Raw genomic sequence first — 19,841 nt, 5'->3', positions numbered from 1 at the left:
CCACAGGGGAAGCTCTGCTCAGCCACAAGCCAGACTGGTGGCTGCCAGTAGAGCGGTGGTGGTGGGCGCCTCTCCTGCCTCCTCTGCAGCACTAAGGATGTCTGACTGCAGCTTAGGCCTGCTCCCTGCTGGCAAATGGACATCCCCTGAGGGCTCCCGGGCTGCCAGAGGGATATCTGACTGCCAACTTAGACACAATCCCCCGGGGAGCAGGCCTAAGCCAGCAGGTGGTCATCCCCCAAGGGCTCCTGGACTGCGAGAGGGCACAGGCCAGGCTGAGGGACCCCTCCCCCGAAGTGCACAAATTTTGTGCAACAGGTCTCTAGTATATATATATAAAAGCCTAACATGCAAAATGTCCCCTCAGGAGTTTGACTGGGAGACTGGGAGTTCAATTGTTCACTATGACATGCACTGACCACCAGGGGGCAGTGCGGAACAAAGGGAGGCCCTGGCCGGCAGCAGGAAGGCCCTGATTGGCCCTGATTGCTGGCCAGGCCCAGGGACCCTACCCATGCATGAATTTTGTGTACCAGGCCTCTAGTATTTGATAAAAGAGGCAAGAGCATACAATGGAGTCAAGATAGTCTCTTCAATGAGTGATGTTGGGAAAATTGCACAGATATATGTAAAAAATGAAACTAGACCACCAACTTACACCATACACAAGAATAAACTCAAACTTTATAAAAGACAAATGTCAGTTATGAAACCATAAATATCTTAGATGAAACCATAGGCAGAAAAATCTCAGACATATCTTGTAGCAATATGTTTCTGAATACATCTCCTAGGGCAGTAATGGCGAACCTTTTGAGCTCGGCGTGTCAGCATTTTGAAAAACCCTAACTTAACTCTGGTGCCATGTCACATATAGAAATTTTTTGATATTTGCAACCATAGTAAAACAAAGATGTATATTTTTGATATTTATTATATATATTTAAATGCCATTTAACAAAGAAAAATCAACCAAAAAAATGAGTTCGTGTGTCACCTCTGACACGCGTGTCATAGATTCGCCATCACTGTCCTAGGCCAAAGGAAACTAAGGAGAAAATAAACAAGTGGGGCTACCTCAAAATAAAAAGCTTCTACACAGCAAAAGAAACCGTCAACAAAATGAAAAGGGAGTCACTGTATGAAAGAACATATTTGGCAGTGATACATCTGATAAATGATTACTTTCCAAAATATATAAGGAACTTATACAACTTAACAAAAAGAAGACAAACAATCCAATTAAAAAATGGTCAAAGGACCTAAATAGACACTTCTCCAAAGTGGACATATAAATTACTAAGAGACATAAAAAAACATGCTCAAATTCACTAATCATCAGAGAGAAACAAATTAAAATGACAATGAGGTATCACCTCACACCTATCAGGATGGCTATCAACAATAAATCAATAAACGACAATTGTTGGTGAGGACGTGGAGAAAAGGGAACCCTCATACACTGCTGGTGGGAATGCAGACTGGTGCAGACATTATGGAAAACAGCATGCAGGTTTCTCAAAAAATTAAATATGGAACTGCCATTTGACCAAGTGTTCCCTCTTCTAGGAAAATATCCTAAGAAACCTGAAACACCAATCAGAAAGAATGTATGCACCCGTGTTCACAGCAGCATAATTTACAATAGCTAAGATCTGGAAACAGCCCAAGTGCCCTTCAGTAGATGAGTGGATAAAAAAAAGACTTTTAAACAAAGGCTATAATAAGAGACAAAGTAGGATACTACATAATGAATAAAAAAGCATTCCAACAAGAAGATATAACCCTTGTAAATATTTATTCACCTAATATAAGAGCACGTAAAAATATAAAAAATTTTGATGCCAATAAAGGGTGAAATAAATAGTAATACAATTATATAAAAAAATTGTAACACCCCGTTAACATCAACGGATAGCTCCTCCAGAAAGAAAATGAAAAAGAAAACGGTGACCTTAAGTGACACACTAGATGAGATGACTTTATGGTGTACCATACCTGCAGGCTACCTAAAACAACCTATAAGTTTAATGCAATTTTGATGAAAACATAAAAGGCATATTTCACAGAACTAGAGGAATATTCTAACAATTTATATGGAGGAAGAAAATGGCGGCCGAATAGCAGATGTGTCATGCACCTCATCCTGGGCCAGACTGGAAAAGCAACTAAATCAGAGAACATCCACCCAGATTCAACAAATTAAACACAGCTGAGGAGATAATTTACAAAAAAGGAAGGACAGAGGATGCCTGGAGAAAGGTAGGAACAGGGATCTAGGTTGGAGAGGGACACCCTTCCACAGGGTCAAGAGGGTGAGGAGAAAGGTGAAAGCTGCATTGCACCAAAGCCTTGTCTCTTGGTGACAGGTAAAATACCCAACTGAGAAAAGGAAAAGCCACAGGGCTGCTGGCAGCTGGGGAATCTAGACCTGAGACCCCAACTGAGGGGTGGGGGGGCTGCACCCCTGAAGGCAGCCTGAAAAGCAATTCAAGCAGTGTTGTGCTAGGAGGGGATAAAGCCAGTTTTGTGGTTGTTTTGCTTTTGATTTGTCTTTGCTTTTATTTATTAAATACAGATCATTAGACTTTTCAATTGCAAACACTCACCCCCAAGGCTGCTGCGCTGAGAAAGGCACAGACTTGAGGTGCCTGAGGAGAGGCTGGGGAGGGAGGCAGGGAAGGGAGATGTGCTCAGGGCTCCAGCAACCTTCCAAACCTAAGGGACCATTTCTCTCCTGAAGAGCCAACCCCTCCAGCAGCCTCAAGGGAGGTTATACGGCCTGCCACACCCTGCCTGCATTTTGAGCTATAGAAAGGAAACAAAGGCTCTGAATAGCCCCAAAGAACCCTCAGTGACTGGTTTGGAAGAGGGGCCAGTCCCACCTAACTATTCTGGGAACCAGACTGATAAAAACTCCAGGTTGCCAGCCAACCTCCCTGGTGTCTATACAAGGATCTCTGACCAACTAAAGACAGAGTAATATTTTGCACCAATGAGGAGGAGTAGGTCTAGATCAGGGAAAAAACATCCATCCAATTCCCAGTCCAGTGGTTCTCAACCTGTGGGTCGCGACCCCTTTGGCGATCAAACGACCCTTTCACAGGGGTCGCCTAAGACCATCCTGCATATCAGATATTTACATTACGATTCATAACAGTAGCAACATTACAGTTATGAAGTAGCAACGAGAATAATTTTATGGTTGGGTCACAACATGAGGAACTGTATTTAAAGGGCCAGAAGGTTGAGAACCACTGCGAGTAAGCGAAACAGCACCCACACCCACCCCCCACCTAAAGCCCTGTCAGAAACAGGCTTGAATGATTAAGATTGACAGCTGGCAGACAGGCAGGCAGATTGGTCCCGCCTGCTTGCAGCCAAGGCCTGTGCAGACAGACACAAACAGAGGATGGTGGATTGCTTGGAGCTTCAACACTGTGCTAAACACCAAAACTTTGCCTAACAGTAGTCAACAACTAACTACCTAACAGGGAGCCCAGAATTAGTAGATAGAACAGAAGCATTAAAATGTGGCTGAAGAAAACAATGCTTCACTTTATTATTTTTTATTTTTAAACTAAAAAACATTTTTAGAATTAATATTTTTTTATTTCTTGCTATTTTCTTTATTTCTTTTTTTCACCTCTTTCTTCCTTGCTTCTCCCTTTTTCATCCTGTTTTTCTTCTCCTTTCCCTGTTTTAGTTTTTCTTTCTTTTTTCCTTTTTAAAAAATGATCTTCTTTATCTGCTTTACTGATGTGTAACTATAATTGTAGTCACTCTTGACTTATTCATATATCTAATTTCCTCTTCCCTGCTACTACTCCATGCCCCCTTCTCTTTTCTCTTTCTTTGCTAGTCATATATTTTAAATATATATTTTTCTCTCCTCTCTTGCTCTTTTCTTCCTTGAATTATTAAATTAGTTTCATTTCCTAAATTCAAGCCTATCTGCTCTTCCCTCTATTCTCCTTTTTAAAATAAATAAATAATGTTTAAAAAAATTTTCTTCTTATTCACTAATTTTCATTCTCCCACCTCTATAATAAACCATGGTCCTTCCCCTATTTATCAAATTCCTTAACCTTAATTTCTGTTTTTCTGTATTTAAGCTCTATACCTACAGATTCTGCTTCCCTTTTTTTCTGGGTGCTTTTTGTTTGTGTTTTTTGGTTTGTTTGTTTTGTTGTTTTCTCTCAATATTCTTTTTTTTTTCTTTTCTTGCTATCACTTTTGTTCTCCTTTTGCTCTACTAATTTTTTATCTGATGGTTACTTTTATTGGGGTTATAGGTGTCTGCGTACATTCATGTCCTGTCCCATTGTTGTTTTGATTTCCATCTCTTGGATGATTAGTGACATTGAGCATTTTTTCATATATCTCTTGGCCTTCTGTAGGGCCACTGACACTTCAGGCCAAGAGACATATGAAAAAATGCTCAACATCACTAATCATCCAAGAGATGGAAATCAAAACAACAATGAGGTACTACCTCACATCTGTAAGAATGACTAACATCAACAAATCAACAGATGACAAGTGCTGGCAAGGGTGTGGAGAAAAGGGAACCCTCATACACTGCTGGTGGGAATGCAGACTGATGCATCCTCCGTGGAAAACAGTATGGAGTTTCCTCAAAAAATTAAAAATGGAACTCCCATTTGACCCAGTAATCTCACTTCTAGGAATATATCCCAAGAAATTAGAAACACCAACCAAAAGAATATATGCACCCCAATGTTCATAGTAGCACAATTCACCATAGCTAAGATTTGGAAACAGCCTAAGTTCCCATCAGCGAGCAGATGAGTGGATTAGGAAACTGTGGTACATCTACACAAGGAATACTACGCTGCTGTAAAAAAGAAGGAACTCTTACCATTTGCAACAGCATGGATAGACCTGGAGAGCATTATGCTAAGCAAAATAAGCCAGTTGGAGAAAGTTAAGTATCACATAATCTCACTCATATGTGGAATCTAATGAACAATATAAACTGATGAACAAAAATAGATCCAGAATCATAGAAACATCGAACAGACTGTGAAACCTTAGAGGGAAAGCAAGGGTGGGTGGAGAGGGGGAAGAGATCAACTAAAGAACTCATATGTGTATATGCATAACCCAAGTACACAGACAGTGGGTGGTGAAGGCTTGGGGGTTAAGGGGGCAGGAGAGGGCAACAGGGGGAAGAAAGGGACATATGTAATACTTTCAACAATAAAGATTTATTAAAAAACAAAAGAGATAAACCAAAGGACATGTATGCATGCATATAAGAATAGCCAATGGACACAGACCACAGAGGAGTGAGGGCCTGTGCTGGAGTGGGGGGCGGGGGGGGGGGGAGAGAATGGGCTCGGAGAGTTCAATGGGGGGAAAAGAAGACATATGTAATACTTTCAATAAAGAATTAAAAATAAATTAAAATAAAATAAAAATTTATATAGAATCTAAAAAGATGCCAAGTAGCTCCAGTCATCCTGAGAAAGAAGAACGAAGTTGGAGGGATCATGATACCAGATATCAAGTTATACTACAAAGCCACTGTAATCAAAACAGCCTTGTACTGGAATAAGAACAGGCATTTAGATCAATGGAACAGAACAGAGAGCCAAGAATTCAATCTATGTTTCTATAATCAATGAATATTTGACAAAAGAGATAAAAGCATAGGAGGAAAAACATTCTCTTCAATAAACTCTGTTGGGGAAATTAGATAGATACATGCAAAAAAAGTGAAGCTAGCCCACCAACTTACACCATACACAAGAATAAACACAAAATTGATAAAAGGCAAAAGTAAGTTGTGAAACCATAAAAATCCTAGAAGAAAGCACAGGCAGTAAAATCTCAGACATCTTTCATAGAAATATTTTTGCCAATATGTCTATGAGGGCAAGGGAACCCCAAGAGGAGATAAACAAATGGGACTACAAAAAGTAGAAAAGCTGCACAGCAAAAGAAACCACCAACAAAATTAAAAGAGAACCACTATATGGAAGAACATATACATCAATGATATATCCAATAAGGGGTTAATTTCTAAATTGTACTGACTTGTTTGGATGAAGCCTACAACTTGGGCATGTGCTTGACAGGAAATCAAACCGTGACCTCCTGGTTCATAGGAGTCATGCTGGCCGGACACCACAGAATGTTTTGATTACAGTGGCTTTGTAGTACAATGTGATATCAGATATTGTGATACCTATAACTTTGATCTTATTTCTCAAGATTGCTGAAGCTATTTGGTATCTTTTTTGGTTCCATATAAGTTTTTGTTATAGATTTGTGAAGTATGCCATTGGTATTTTAATAGGAATTATGTTAAATATACAAATTGCTTTGGGTAGTATAGACATTTTAATGATGTCAATTCTTCCAATCCATCAACCTGGGTTATTCTACCACCTATTTGTATCTTCCTCAATTTCTATCTTCAGTGTCTTATAGTGTTCAGAGTACTGCTCTTTTACTATTTTGTTTAAATTTATTCCTAGGTATCTTGTTTTTTGTTGTAATAGTAAATGGAATTATTTTTGTTAGTTTCTTTTTCTGATAGTTCTTTATTGGTATATTAAAATGCCACTTATTTTTTTAATATTAATTTTGTATCCTGCTGCTTTGTCAAATTTATTTATCAGTTCTAGTAGTTTTTACGGTGGAGTCTTTCGGGTTTTCTATGTACAATCTCAAATCTTCTATGAACACTAGCAGTATTAATTATTTGTTTCTATTTTGGATGCCTTTTATTGTTTCTTCTTGTATTATTGTTGTGGCTAGGACATTCAGGATTATGTTGAATAAAAGTGGTGAAAGTGGATATCCCTGACTTGTTCATGATATTAGGGGACATATTTTAGTTTTGCTCATTGAGGATGATGTTGGCTGTGGATTTGTCATACATGGTCTTATTATGTTGAGGTATAATTTTATTGTTACTCTACTGAGAGTTTTTATCATAAACTAGAGGCCTGGTCATGAAATTCATGCATGGGGGGTGGGGGAGGGAGGGGAGTCTCTCAGCCCAGCCTGCACCCTCTCCCAGTCTGGGAGCCCTCAGGGGATGTCCAACTGCTGGCAGTCGGACATCCTTTGTTCTGCTGCAGGGGCTCCCACCACTGCCGCTGTGCTTGCCAGCTGTGAGCCCAGTTTCTGGCTGAGCAGTGCTCCCTCTGTGGGAGCGCACTGACCACCAAGGGGCAGCTCCTGTGTTGAGCGTCTGCCCCCTGGTGGTCAGTGTGCATCATAGCAACTGGTCATTCTGCCGTTTGGTCAATTTGCATGTTAACCTTTTATTATATAGCATGGGTGCTGGATTTTATAAAAAGGTTTTCTTTTTGCATCTAGTGATATAATCATGTAAATATTATCTTTCATTTCATTAATGTGATGTGTCTCACTTAATGACTTTTAAATATTATACCAACCTTGCAAATTCAAAACAAATGCTTCTTGATCATAGTGGATAATATTTTTAATGTATTGCTGAATCTATTTTTTTAATACTCATTAAGGAGTTTAGCATCTATGTTCATCAGAGATATTGGCCTTTTAATTTATTTTTAAAAAATATATCTTTACGGTTTGGGGATTGGGATAATGCTGCCCTGATAAAATAAAGCTTGGAAGTCTTCCCTCCACTTGAATTTTTTGGAATAGTTTGAGAATAGCCGCTAGTTCTTCTTTGAATGTTTGATAAAATTCTCCTATGAAGCCATCTGGTCCAGGACCCTGTTTGCTGGGAGTTTTATGCTTACTGCTTCAATAACATTAGTTGAAATTGATCTATCAATATCTGATTCAGTTTTAGAAGACTATATTTCTAGAAATTTATCCATTTTTACCAGGTTGTTGGCATATAGTATTTTCATAGTATTTTCTTACAATTTGTTGTATTTCTGTGATGTCACTTGTTAGTTTTCTTTCATTTCTGATTTTATTTAGAAACAACATCCATTTATGATTAAAATACTCAATAAAATGGACATAAAATACCTCAAAATATTAGAATTTAATTATGACAAATCCTCAGCCAGTATCAGAGTCAATGTTGAAAAACGGAAGGCTTTTTCTTTAAAATTAGAAAGGAAACAAAAATTCCCACTTTAATAACTTTTATTCAACATATTTCTGGAAGTCCTAGCAAGAGAAACCAGGAAAAATAAATAGATATAGTTCATCTAAAGTGGGACTGAAGAAGTAAAAGTGTTACTTTCTGCAGATTAAATGATTCTGCATATAGAAGACACAAAAGACTCCACCAAAAATAATTAGGAGCAATAAACAAACACAGTGAGGTTAAAAATTTTAAATGTGTATGCAAATATACACTGCTATTCTATATACAAAATAATTAAGCTTCAGAAATGGAAATAAGAAAATTATTTTTGGAATTGTAACAAAAATATTAAATATTTAGGAATATACTTTAAAAAGAATCTAAAGAACCTGTATATAAAAAACTGCAAAGCATTCTTAAATAATATTGAAAAGTACAAAAGAAATAGATATATATTCCATGTTCATGAACTGAAAGGGTAAACATCGTTTAAATGGCCATATAACCAAAAGCAATATATAGGTTTAATGCAATCCCCATCATAATTTCAATGTCATTTTTTAAAAAATGTAGAACCAAAATAATCATCAAAATTTTATTGAACCACAAAACACCTGAATAGACATAGCAATGTAGAGACAAAGAATAAAACCTGAAGTATCACTCTAAATGACTTCAAATAAAACTACAGAGCTATGATAATAAAAGCAGCATGATATTGGCTGATAAACAGACACACATACAAATGGAACAGAATTGAGGGCCCAGAAATAAAACCAAATGTATGTATATAGTCAAATATTTTTTATTTTAAAAGCCCAAAATAACAAATGGAGTAAAGAAAGCCTCTTCTATTAATGCTGCTGGGAAAATTGGAAAGCCACACACAAAATAAAACAACTAGATTACTGTTTGTCCCCTTGTACAAAAATTAATTCAAAATGGGTTATAAACCTAAATATAAATTCTGGAAAAACAAGTTACATAAAAAAAAGGTACTAAACATTTGGTTTTTGGCCTTAGAGTACATTTTATTAATTTGAGCCAAAGGCAAAGACAAGTGATGGCAAAATAAATAAATGGCACTGTATCAAACTAAAGATCTTCATAGCAAAGATAACTGCCAACAAAACCAAAATAAAGCCAAACAAATGGGAGATATTTGCCAACAAATGTTTCAAAAAACGGATTAACATTCAAACTACATAAAGAACACATATAGGCATAATAGGTGTGCCAGAAGGGGAAAAAGAGAGCAAGGGATAGAGAACATGCTTGAAAAAATAATGGCAGAAAACTTTCCTAACATGGTGAAGGAAAAAGTTACTCAAGTCCAGGAGGCACAGAGAGTCCTAAGCAAGAAAAACCCAAATAGGCCCATGTCCAGACACATCATAATTAAAATTCCAAAAATTAAAAACAAAGAGAGAAAATAAAATAAAGACAAAGAGAGAATCTTGAAGGCAGCAAGAGAAAATGATAAAGAACTCCCAAAAGGCTGTCAGCTGATTCCTATTCAGAAACTCTACAGGCCAGAAGGGAATGGCATGAAGTACTCAAGTAATGGGAAGCAAGGATCTGAAACCAAGATTTCTTTATCCAACAAGGCTATCATTCAAAATAGATGGTAAAATAAAGAGCTTCCCAGAAAAGAAAAGAAAAAAAAAAACTAAAGGAGTTCAACATGACCAAGCCAACATACAAGAAGTGCTCAAGAGACTACTGTAATGAGAAGAAAAAATAGTGAGTGAAACCTAGGCATACAGAATTAAAATGCCAATAAACAGTACCTATCAATACCAACCTTAAATGTAAATGGACTAAATGCTCCAATAAAAAGACACAGGGTAGCTGAATGGATACAAAAACATGACCCAACTATATGCGGTCTACAAGAGACCAACCTCATAACAAAAGACTCACACAGGATGAGAGTGAAGAGATAAAAGAAATATATTCCATGCAAATGGAAATGAAAAAAAGCTGGGGTAGCAATACTCATATCTGACAAAAATAGACTTCAAAATGAAGACCATCACAAGAGACAACAAAAGGTCACTACGTAATACTGAAGGCATTGATCCAACAAGAGAAAATAACCCTTGCAAACATACATGCACCCAATATATAAAAATTGGATAGCACTGAAATACATTTTTAAAAAAATTCCTACAGCACTTTAAGGGAGAGATAGACAGCAATATAGTCATAGGGACTTTAACACCCCCACTGACTTCACTGGATAAATCTTTCAGGCAAAAAAATCTAACAAGTAAAAGGTGACTCTAAAAGACATACTGGATTAGATGGATTTCATTGATATTATAGACATTTCATCCCAAAGCTGCTAAATACACATTCTTCTCAAGTGCACATGGGTCACTCATAAAAATAGACCACATGTTAGGACACAAAACAAGTCTCTACAACTCAAAAAGATTGAAATTGTATCAAGCATCTTCTCAGATCACAGTGGAATAAAATTACAAATCAACTACAGTAAAAACACCCCCAAACATTCAAACACATGGAGGCTATATGTCATGTTATTAAACAATGAATGAGTTATCAATGATATCAAGAAATAAATTTAAAAAAGCTTCCTGGGGGGGGGGAAAAACAAAAAATAAATAATAAAAAAAATTAAAACAAAATTTTTTAAAAAAGAAGAAAACAAAACACAAAAAAAGAAGAAAAAAAAAACTTCCTGGAAACAAATGAAAATAAACACAATACAATCCCAAAAAGCAATCCTGAGAGGAAAGTTCGTAGCACCACACGCATACCTCACAAAGCAAGAAAAATTAATTTAAAAAAATTTAACACTACAACTTAAAGAACTAGAAACAGAACCATAAGATAAGCCCAGAGAAAGAAGGAAGGAAATAATAAAGATTGGAGCAGAAATAAATGATATAAAGATTTTTTAAAAAATCAATGAAACCAAGAGCTAGTTATTTGAAAAGATATGCAAGATTATGAACTGTTAGCCAGACTCATCAAGAAACAAAGACATAGGTCCCAAAAAAACAAAATCAGAAATGAAAGAGGTGAAGTAACCACTGACACCACAAAAATACAAAGATTGTAAGAAAATACTATGAACTATTTTTATGTCAACAAGCTAGACAATATCGATGAAATGGACAAATTCCTAGAAAAAAATACAATCTCCCAAAATTATATCAAGAAGAATCAGAAAACCTGAATTGGTCAATACCAACTGATGAAATTGAAGCAGTAAACAACAACAACAACAAAACTCCCACAATCAAAAGCTCTGATCCAGATAGCTTCACAGGAGAGTTTCACCAAACATTCAAAGAATAACTAACTCTTACACTCTGCAAACTATTGCAAAAATCAAAGAGGAAGGAACATGTCCAAGCTCTTTTTATGAGGCCTACATTACCCTAATCTCAAAACCAGATAAAGACACTACAAAGATAGAAAATTACAGGCCAATATCCCTGATGTACATAGATGTTAAAATCCTCAATAAAATATTAGCAAATTGGGTCCAGCAATATATTAAAAAGATCATATTCCAAGACCAAACAGGATTTATTCCAGGGATGCAAGGCTGGTACAATGTTGGTAAATCAATAAACATGGTACATCACATTAAAAAATTGAAAGACAAATATCAAATTATAATAAAAATACATTTGGAAAAAGCATTCAACAATATCCAACACCCATTTTTTATAAAATCTCCCAGCAAAATGAGAATAGAGGGAACATATCTCAATGTGATAAAGGCCATATATGATAAACCTACAAGGAGCATCATACTCAATAGGCAAAATTTAAAATCATTTTCTCTAAGAACAGGAACAAGACAGGGATGTCTGCTTTCACCACTCTTATTCAACATAGTACTGGAAGTCCTAGCCACAGCGATTAGACAAAGGGAAGAAATAAAAGGCATCCAAGTTGGAAAGGAGGAAGTAAAACTGTCATTAACAGATGACATGATATTGTACATGAAAAACCCTAAGAACTCCACCAAAGAACTACTAGACTTAATAAACAAATTCAGCAATGTAGCAGGATACAAAGTTAACACCCAGAAATCTAAGAAATTTTTATACACCAATAATGAACTCTCAGAAAGAGAAACTAAACAAATAATCCCATTTACCATAACAACAAAAAACTTGAGATACTTAGGAATAAACTTAACCATGGCAGTAAAAGACCTTTACTCAGAAAACTATGAACATTTAAACAGAGATAGAGGAAGATATAAACAAGTGAAAGAATATACTATATTCATGACTATATTCATGGATTGGTAGAATTAACATCATTAAAATGTCCATACTATCCAAGTCAATCTACAGATTCAATGCAATCCCTATTAAAATACCACCAGCATATTTCACAGATCTAGAATACTCCAAAAACTTATATAAAATTTAAAAAGACTGAATAGATGCAGCAAAGCAATCTTGAGAAATAAAAATAAAGTTGGAGCAATCACAATACCAGATATCAAGCTGTATTACAAAGCCACTGTTCTCAAAACAGCCTAGTACAGGCACAAGTACAGGCATATAGATCAATGGAACAGAACAGAGACCCCAGAAATTTCCCCAAGCCATTAACTCAGTTAATATTTGACAAACAACGGAGTAAAGACAGTCTCTTCAATAAACTGTGTTGGAAAAATTGGACAAATACATGCAGAAAAATGAAACTAGAATACCGACTTACACCATACACAGAATAAACTGAAAATTGATAAAGGACTTAAATGTAAGATGGGAAACCATTAAAAATCTTAGAGGAGTAAAAGGCAGTATAATCTCAGACATCTCATTTAGCAATATGTTCAGATACATCTCCTAGGGCAAAGGAAACTAAGGAGAAAATAAACAAATGGGGCTACCTCAAAATAAAAAGCTGCTGTACAGCAAAAGAAATCATCAACAAAACCAAAAGAGAGCCCACTGTATGGGAGAACTTATTTGGCAATGATACAGCTGATAGAGGGTTAATATCCAAAATGTATAAGGAACACATACAATTTAACAAAAGGAAGACAAACAATCCAATTAGGAAATGGACAAAAGACATAAATAGACATTTCTCCAAACTGGACATACAGAAAGCCAAGAGACATATAAAAAATGCTCAAAGTCACTGACCATCAGAAAAAAGCAAATCAAAACAACAATAAGGTACCATCTCACACCTGTCAGAATGGCTATCATCAACAAATGAACAAATGACAAGTGCTGGCAAGGATGAGGAGAAAAGGGAACTCTTGTACACTGCTGGTGGGAATGCAGACTGATGCAACCACTGTGGAAAACAGTATGAAGTTTCCTCAAAAAATTAAAAATGGAACTCCCATTTGATCTAGTGATCCCACTTCTAGGAATATATCCTAAGAAACCCGAAACACCGATCAGAAAGCATGCATGCACCCCTATGTTAATAACAGCACGATTTACCATAGCTAAGATCTGGAAACAGCCCAAGTGCCCATCAGTAGACCATTGAATAAAAAAGCTGTGGTATATTCATACCATGGAATACTATGCAGCAGGAAAACATAAGGACCTCTTACCCTTTGAGACAGCATGGAGGGACCTAGAGAGTATTATGCTAAGTGAAATAGCCAGTCAGAGAAAGATAAGTATCAGATGATCTCAATCTTATGTGGAATCTAATTAATAAAATAAACTAATGAAGGGAGTGAATCCAGAGACATGGAAGAATGGAACAGAGTGTAGAATCTGGGGGGGAAGGTAAAGGAGGGTGCGTGAGTGGGAGATGATCAACCAAAGAACTTGTATGCACATATGCATAACTAATGGTGAAGGCCTGGGGCGGGTAGTAGGGGAGGATAGAGGGGGTCAATGGGGGAGAAAAAGGTATATATGTAATACTTTCAACAATAAAGATTTTAAAAAATAAAATTAATACTGCCAAAAAACTGCAAAAAATAAAAATAAATAAAACCTATATAAACATTAACCGATTTCACTTCATGAATTTGTGCAAAACATTTTTATATGCTATATGAATGTATTGTTTAGGGAATGAAGTTAGTAATACTATAATAACTTTATCATGTCATATGGGCACTCGAGTTATCAGGGTAAACACCTCATAAGATATATATATATATATATATATATATATATATATATATATATATATATATATATAATAAAGATTATATTATACACCTGAAATTAATATAATATTGTTTGAAAACTATATTTTTAAAAAGGTTTTTGCTGCCAACATTATCTGGGTTTTCTGCATTTATAAATTTTGTAGTTAACATGTTTTTCCTTTTCTGTAGTATATGAATAAGTCCTTTTTCTTCAAGAAATACAGTGAATAAAACTTAAATTAGCTCAAGGGAACAAATCCAAATAATTTAATTTGCTGTTCCTAGGATTAAATTTATGGTATGGATTTTTCTGATTTTACAGATGAAAACATATGGGCTCAGAGAGGTCAAGGAAGCTAATTTTAGTATGGTAAGTGCTAAAGTGGGATTCCAAATATGCAGAGCTCTAAAAGCCAGTCCCACTCTTTCTTTTCACACTTTAAGTTTTTGTTTCTATTCTTGTATCAAAGTTATATATGCCCATAGTTTAAAGAATAAAACGGTTCCCACGGGGGGAAAAAAATTATGGTATGAAGGATATTTCAGTATAACTTAAATTATCTTTCTATGGGTTTTTCTACCTAAAACCCTAAGTGCAGAACTAGAGAAATTAATTCCTATAAAACACATAGTTCTCATGCAAATCGGCATGATAAAGCAGGAGTGACAATGGAAATGAATTGTTTAAATGCATATTAATAATCCAAGTTTCAGATTCAATTTATAGAGTGTCTTGATAATCTGCATATAATAAATTTACAAGGAAAATATATGACATTGTTTCTTAAAGTGTATCTGTCTTTCTCATTCTGTTCTCACCCTGCAACATAATGTTATATCTCTATTTCTCATAATTACTTAAAATAACATTTATAATTGGCTTAAGGAGGTAAATAATAAAACTGAATGTGATACATTCATTAAAAGAACAGAAGAAACAATTTATATTTCATTTTGTATTATTCAAAACTCTCATTGTCTTAAAATTGATGACCACCTTATACCAATAGTTTCAAGTTAAGAAAACTAAACAAAACTAAAATATAAGTAATTTTGTTAAAGAACCAATTAGTGCATCCACATGCATATTAGTCTATATTTTACTTTGGATCTTTTAGAAACAGTAAATGAATGAAATATATTGAATATCACTTACCTCACCACAGGACCTAGAAGCAAAATGTGCCCAGCAAACAAAAATTTATGTCTGCTCAAGTCTTTCTGGAAAAGCAAAAGGATAGCTTGATCCAAAACTACTCCCACAAGAAGAAAGCCAATGGTGAATGACATCCAGAATATATCATTATTCTTTCGATAAACATCAAATAGATACAAAGCAGAGGCAGCTTCACCACAATAGAGAAGAGTTAAGAATAAAATGCTTATTGGAAATTGTATATAGTCTTTGTAGTCAGGAAGGATTTCGTCTGGAAAAGCTGAACCTCTAGCTCTGTTTTCTTCATGAGGCTCTTCCACTGCTGTCTCCATTCTTGGAATGGCAGCAATCCAACCTCCTTCTCTTAAATAATAAGTACAGTAAAGGTTAATATCCAAACCAAATAGCAGTAAACAAGATCCTGTACAATTTAACATTCATTGAAAATGTAAATATAAGCAGCTAAATATAGACCACGGATTATGACATAATTCCACATCTGGTTTAGAGAATATTGAAATACATTATCTAATTCTACCTATTCTTTAGGAAATCTTGCTATAAATGCTTATTTTAGAAAATTTAATGATCAGAGTAGACTTCATTAAGTCAGAATGTCCTTTTACTTTGAAAGTGTTTGCTCTAATATACATAAGCTTACACTAAGCACCTACATGTACTCCAACTTATAACTGTTATCCTTCAAAAAGAAAACGTTCACTAACAATTGGCAATATACTACACTAAACCTAAAATACAAACCCCATACACATATGGATTTATGTCTGTTTTGTTCTCAGAATTGTCCCAAACAGTACCTGATATCTTGCAATGTCTTAATAATTATGTGCTGAATGAATTAAGGAAAAATTTTTAAAAAGGATGGAAAGTTACCTTTTTAAGAAAACGCCACCCCTCAGCTTGTCTTCCCACAAGAAAACATTCCCAATTTTATAAAGTCTACTCTGAACTTTGTTTATTCTAAAAGCATATGAGACATAAGTAAATTCACTTATTTCTGTAACACTCCATATTCTGTCCTAAAATTAAGCTGAGGATGCTGAAGCAGAAAAAAATATGTTTGTCCATATTATCTGTTTGTACTATATTATTAATGGCATAATATTTGGAAGAATATTTATATGCATTTGTTATAAGTGGTAAATTTCCCAATCATAATATTATCTCCCCAATTTTTCCTATTTAACCTGAAAAATACTTCTTCATAATTAATGACAACTTTAATTTAGCTCATATGCTTTTTCAGCTGTTCAAAGCCCTGCTACTTTAGTGAGTGTGACCCATTCTATTTTATCTCTGTGTTTAACCTGCAAACACAGTCTCTTACAAACATAGGTCTCAAACACGAACCAAGATTTTGTTGTTTATTGATATATAATTCACACCCATAAAACATCCTTTTAAAGTACACGTTTGGTGATTTTTCAGGATAATTACAGAGTTTTACAAACAATACCACTATCCTATATAATAAAAGGCTAATATGCAAATTGACTGCATGGGGGAACAACCAGTAGCTATGAAGCGCATTGACCACCAGGGGGCAGACACTCAACAGAGGAGCTGCCCCCTGGTGGTCAGTGCACTCCCACAGGGGAAGCGCTGCTCAGCCAGAAGTCAGGTTCACGGCTGGCGAGTGCAGCGGCAGTGGCTGGAGCCTCTCCCACCGCCACAGCAGTCGGACATCCCCCGAGGGCTCCTGAACTACGAGAGGACGCAGGCTGGGCTGAGGGACCCCCCTGAGTGCATGAATTTCATGCACCGGGCCTCTATTCTAAAGATAAAACATTTCATCACCCTAAAAAAGAAACTATACCAATTAGCAATCAATTCTATTTCCCTCCTTTCCTAGTCCTAGGCAATTACTAATATGTTTTCTCTATACAAGATTTGAACATTCTAGACATTTTATATAAGTGAAATGATAGAATATTTAGCATCTTCTAACTGATAGCCTCTATTCTGGAATATATTCAATAAGGTTGGTATAACAAACAGCCACATAGGTAGATATAGTATCTCTTTCTGGGCAAGAGGATAGCTCTTAGCTCCTTTTGAAAGACCAGGGTTTACAAAGTGTAGAATTACCAAAATAATACAAAATACTGCACATGCAGCATCAACCCAGATCCAACTACACACCCTACCCTGTTGCTCTTCATACAAGCATGAATGTCATTGTCTTTCCTAAACTGTAATATTCTTCACAGTGGTTGATATCAACTGAAATTCTTCTACCTGTTGAATTCTTACTTTCATAATTATTCCATCTGCACTTTTGATCCAGTCCCATGAAAATTAAATGTCAATTAATGCATTATATAAATATAGATGATTATTTCATTCAATTAGCAAATTAGCCTTATTACTATTCCTTTAGAGAATTACAAACTTTCAATTAAACAACGAAAAAAGAATTCTTTTTTTAAAAATATATTTTATTGACTTTTTACAGAGAGGAAGGGAGAGGGATAGAGAGTCAGAAACATCAATGAGAGAGAAACATCAATCAGCTGCCTCTTGCACAACCCCCACCGGGGATGTGCCCGCAACCAAGGTACATGCTCCTGACTGGAATCAAACCTGGGACCCTTCAGTTCACAGGCCAATGCTCTATCCACTGAGCCAAACCAGTTAGGGCAAAAAAAGAATTCTTAATTGTTTTCACCTTTTTTCCAAAATCCCCTTCTAGACTAATGTTCAATCACTAAAGTCTGTTTTCTATCATATAGCTATTGAATCTTTTCTGATAAAACAAACTAGAAATAAATTATGTAAACAAGAAATTTAAGTAAGTCATTAAATTAAACCTTTAAGGAGACAGTGAAGAGAAATATGACTGAAAAAATAAGGGAATCAACATATAACATTTCAATGGGCATTTAAATACCACTCATCTTTAATCCACCTTAAGTTAATTTTTGTACATAGGGACAAAGTGTAGTCTAGTTTTATTCTTTTGCATGAGAGTTTCCAACTTTCTCAAGGCTACTTACTGAAGAGGATTTCTTTTTTTAATTTTAATTTTTTGGCTTTTTTGTTGAAAATTATTTTCCCATATACATATGTGCTTATTTTCAGGCTCTTAATTCTATACCATTGACATGTTTTTATGACAATATCATGGTGATATTTCTCTTTTTTTAATTATTGGGTTACAATGGATAATAACATTTTATAATAATCAGGCATACAGTTCTACAATTAAGTAATGGGCAAAGGACTTAAATAGACACTTCTCCAAGGAGGACACACAGATGGCCAAGTGATATATGAAAGGTTGCTCAACATTACTAACCATCAGATAAATGCGAATTAAACCACAACGATGGAGAATATTATGCTAAGTGAAATAAGCCAATCTGAGAAAGACAAATGTCACATGATCTCACTTATTTGTGGAATCTAATGAACAAAATTAATTGACCAACAAAATAAGACCTGAAGCTTGGAGGCATGAAACCGACTGACATAATTCAATGTGGGGTTAGGCGGACAAGAAAAGATAAACTAACATATACTTACTAAAGGTCCGGTGCATGAAAATTTGTGCACTCGGGGGTGGGGGAGTCCTTCAGCCTGGCCTGCACCCTCTTGCAGTACAGGAGCCCTTGGGGAATGTCCATCTGCCAGCTTAGGCTTGGTCCCCAGGGGATTGGGCCTAAGCTTGCAGTCAGACATCCCTCTGGCAGCTCAGGAGCCCTCGGGGAATGTCTGACTAACAGCTTAGGATGTCTAACTAGTCAGACATCCTTAGCGCTGCTGCAGAGGTAAGAGAGGCTCCCGCCACCACCACTGTGCTGGCCAGCCATGAGTCGGCTTCTGGCTGAGTGGTGTGCTCCCCTTGTGAAAATGCACTGACCACCAGGGGGCAGCTTCTGTGTTGAGCGTCTGTCCCCTAGTGGTCAGTGCGCATCATAGCGACCAGTCATTTTTGGTCATTCCACTGTTAGGGTCAATTTGCATATTACTCTTTTATTATATAGGATAGGCATAGCCCATGGACATTGGCATTAGGGTAGTGAAAACTTGGGGAGCTGGATAGGAGCTGGGAGGAAGGACGTAAGAGTGGAAAATGGGACACATCTGTAATACTATCAACAATAAAAAATATATATTAAAAAAAACAAATAAATGGGGAGGAAAACACAATGAGCCCAGCAGGTGTTCTCAGTGGTTGAACATAGACAAAGGAACCAAGAGGTTGCTGGTTTATTCCTGGTCAGAGCACATGCATGACTTGCTGCTCCATCCCCAGTAGGGGCATGCAGTACACAGCTGATTCATGATATTTCTCTCTCCTAGATGTTTCTGTCTCTCTATTCCTTTCATATCCTCTCTCTCTAAATGTCACTAAAAACATATTTTAAAAACCCATAATGATCTGTCATCCACACCTGTCAGAATGGCTATTATAAATAAATGAACAAAAACAAGTGCTGGCGAGGATATGGAGAAAAGGG

General features: G+C 36.0%; 1 protein-coding gene across 1 annotated transcript in view; it reads right to left on the bottom strand.

Annotated features, from left to right (window-relative positions):
- XKR3 (XK related 3) overlaps nt 1–15,689 on the bottom strand; it is a 43,243-nt gene extending 27,554 nt beyond the window's left edge. The window contains exon 1 of the mRNA XM_059679016.1: nt 15,358–15,689. Coding sequence (XP_059534999.1) covers nt 15,358–15,689 — 332 coding nt within the window. The remainder of the gene's footprint in view (nt 1–15,357) is intronic.
- Nucleotides 15,690–19,841: the final 4,152 nt, after the last annotated feature.

Source organism: Myotis daubentonii, chromosome X, assembly GCF_963259705.1.
Source record: "Myotis daubentonii chromosome X, mMyoDau2.1, whole genome shotgun sequence".
Lineage (NCBI taxonomy): Eukaryota > Metazoa > Chordata > Mammalia > Chiroptera > Vespertilionidae > Myotis > Myotis daubentonii.
This window is presented reverse-complemented; position numbering and strand designations above follow the sequence as displayed.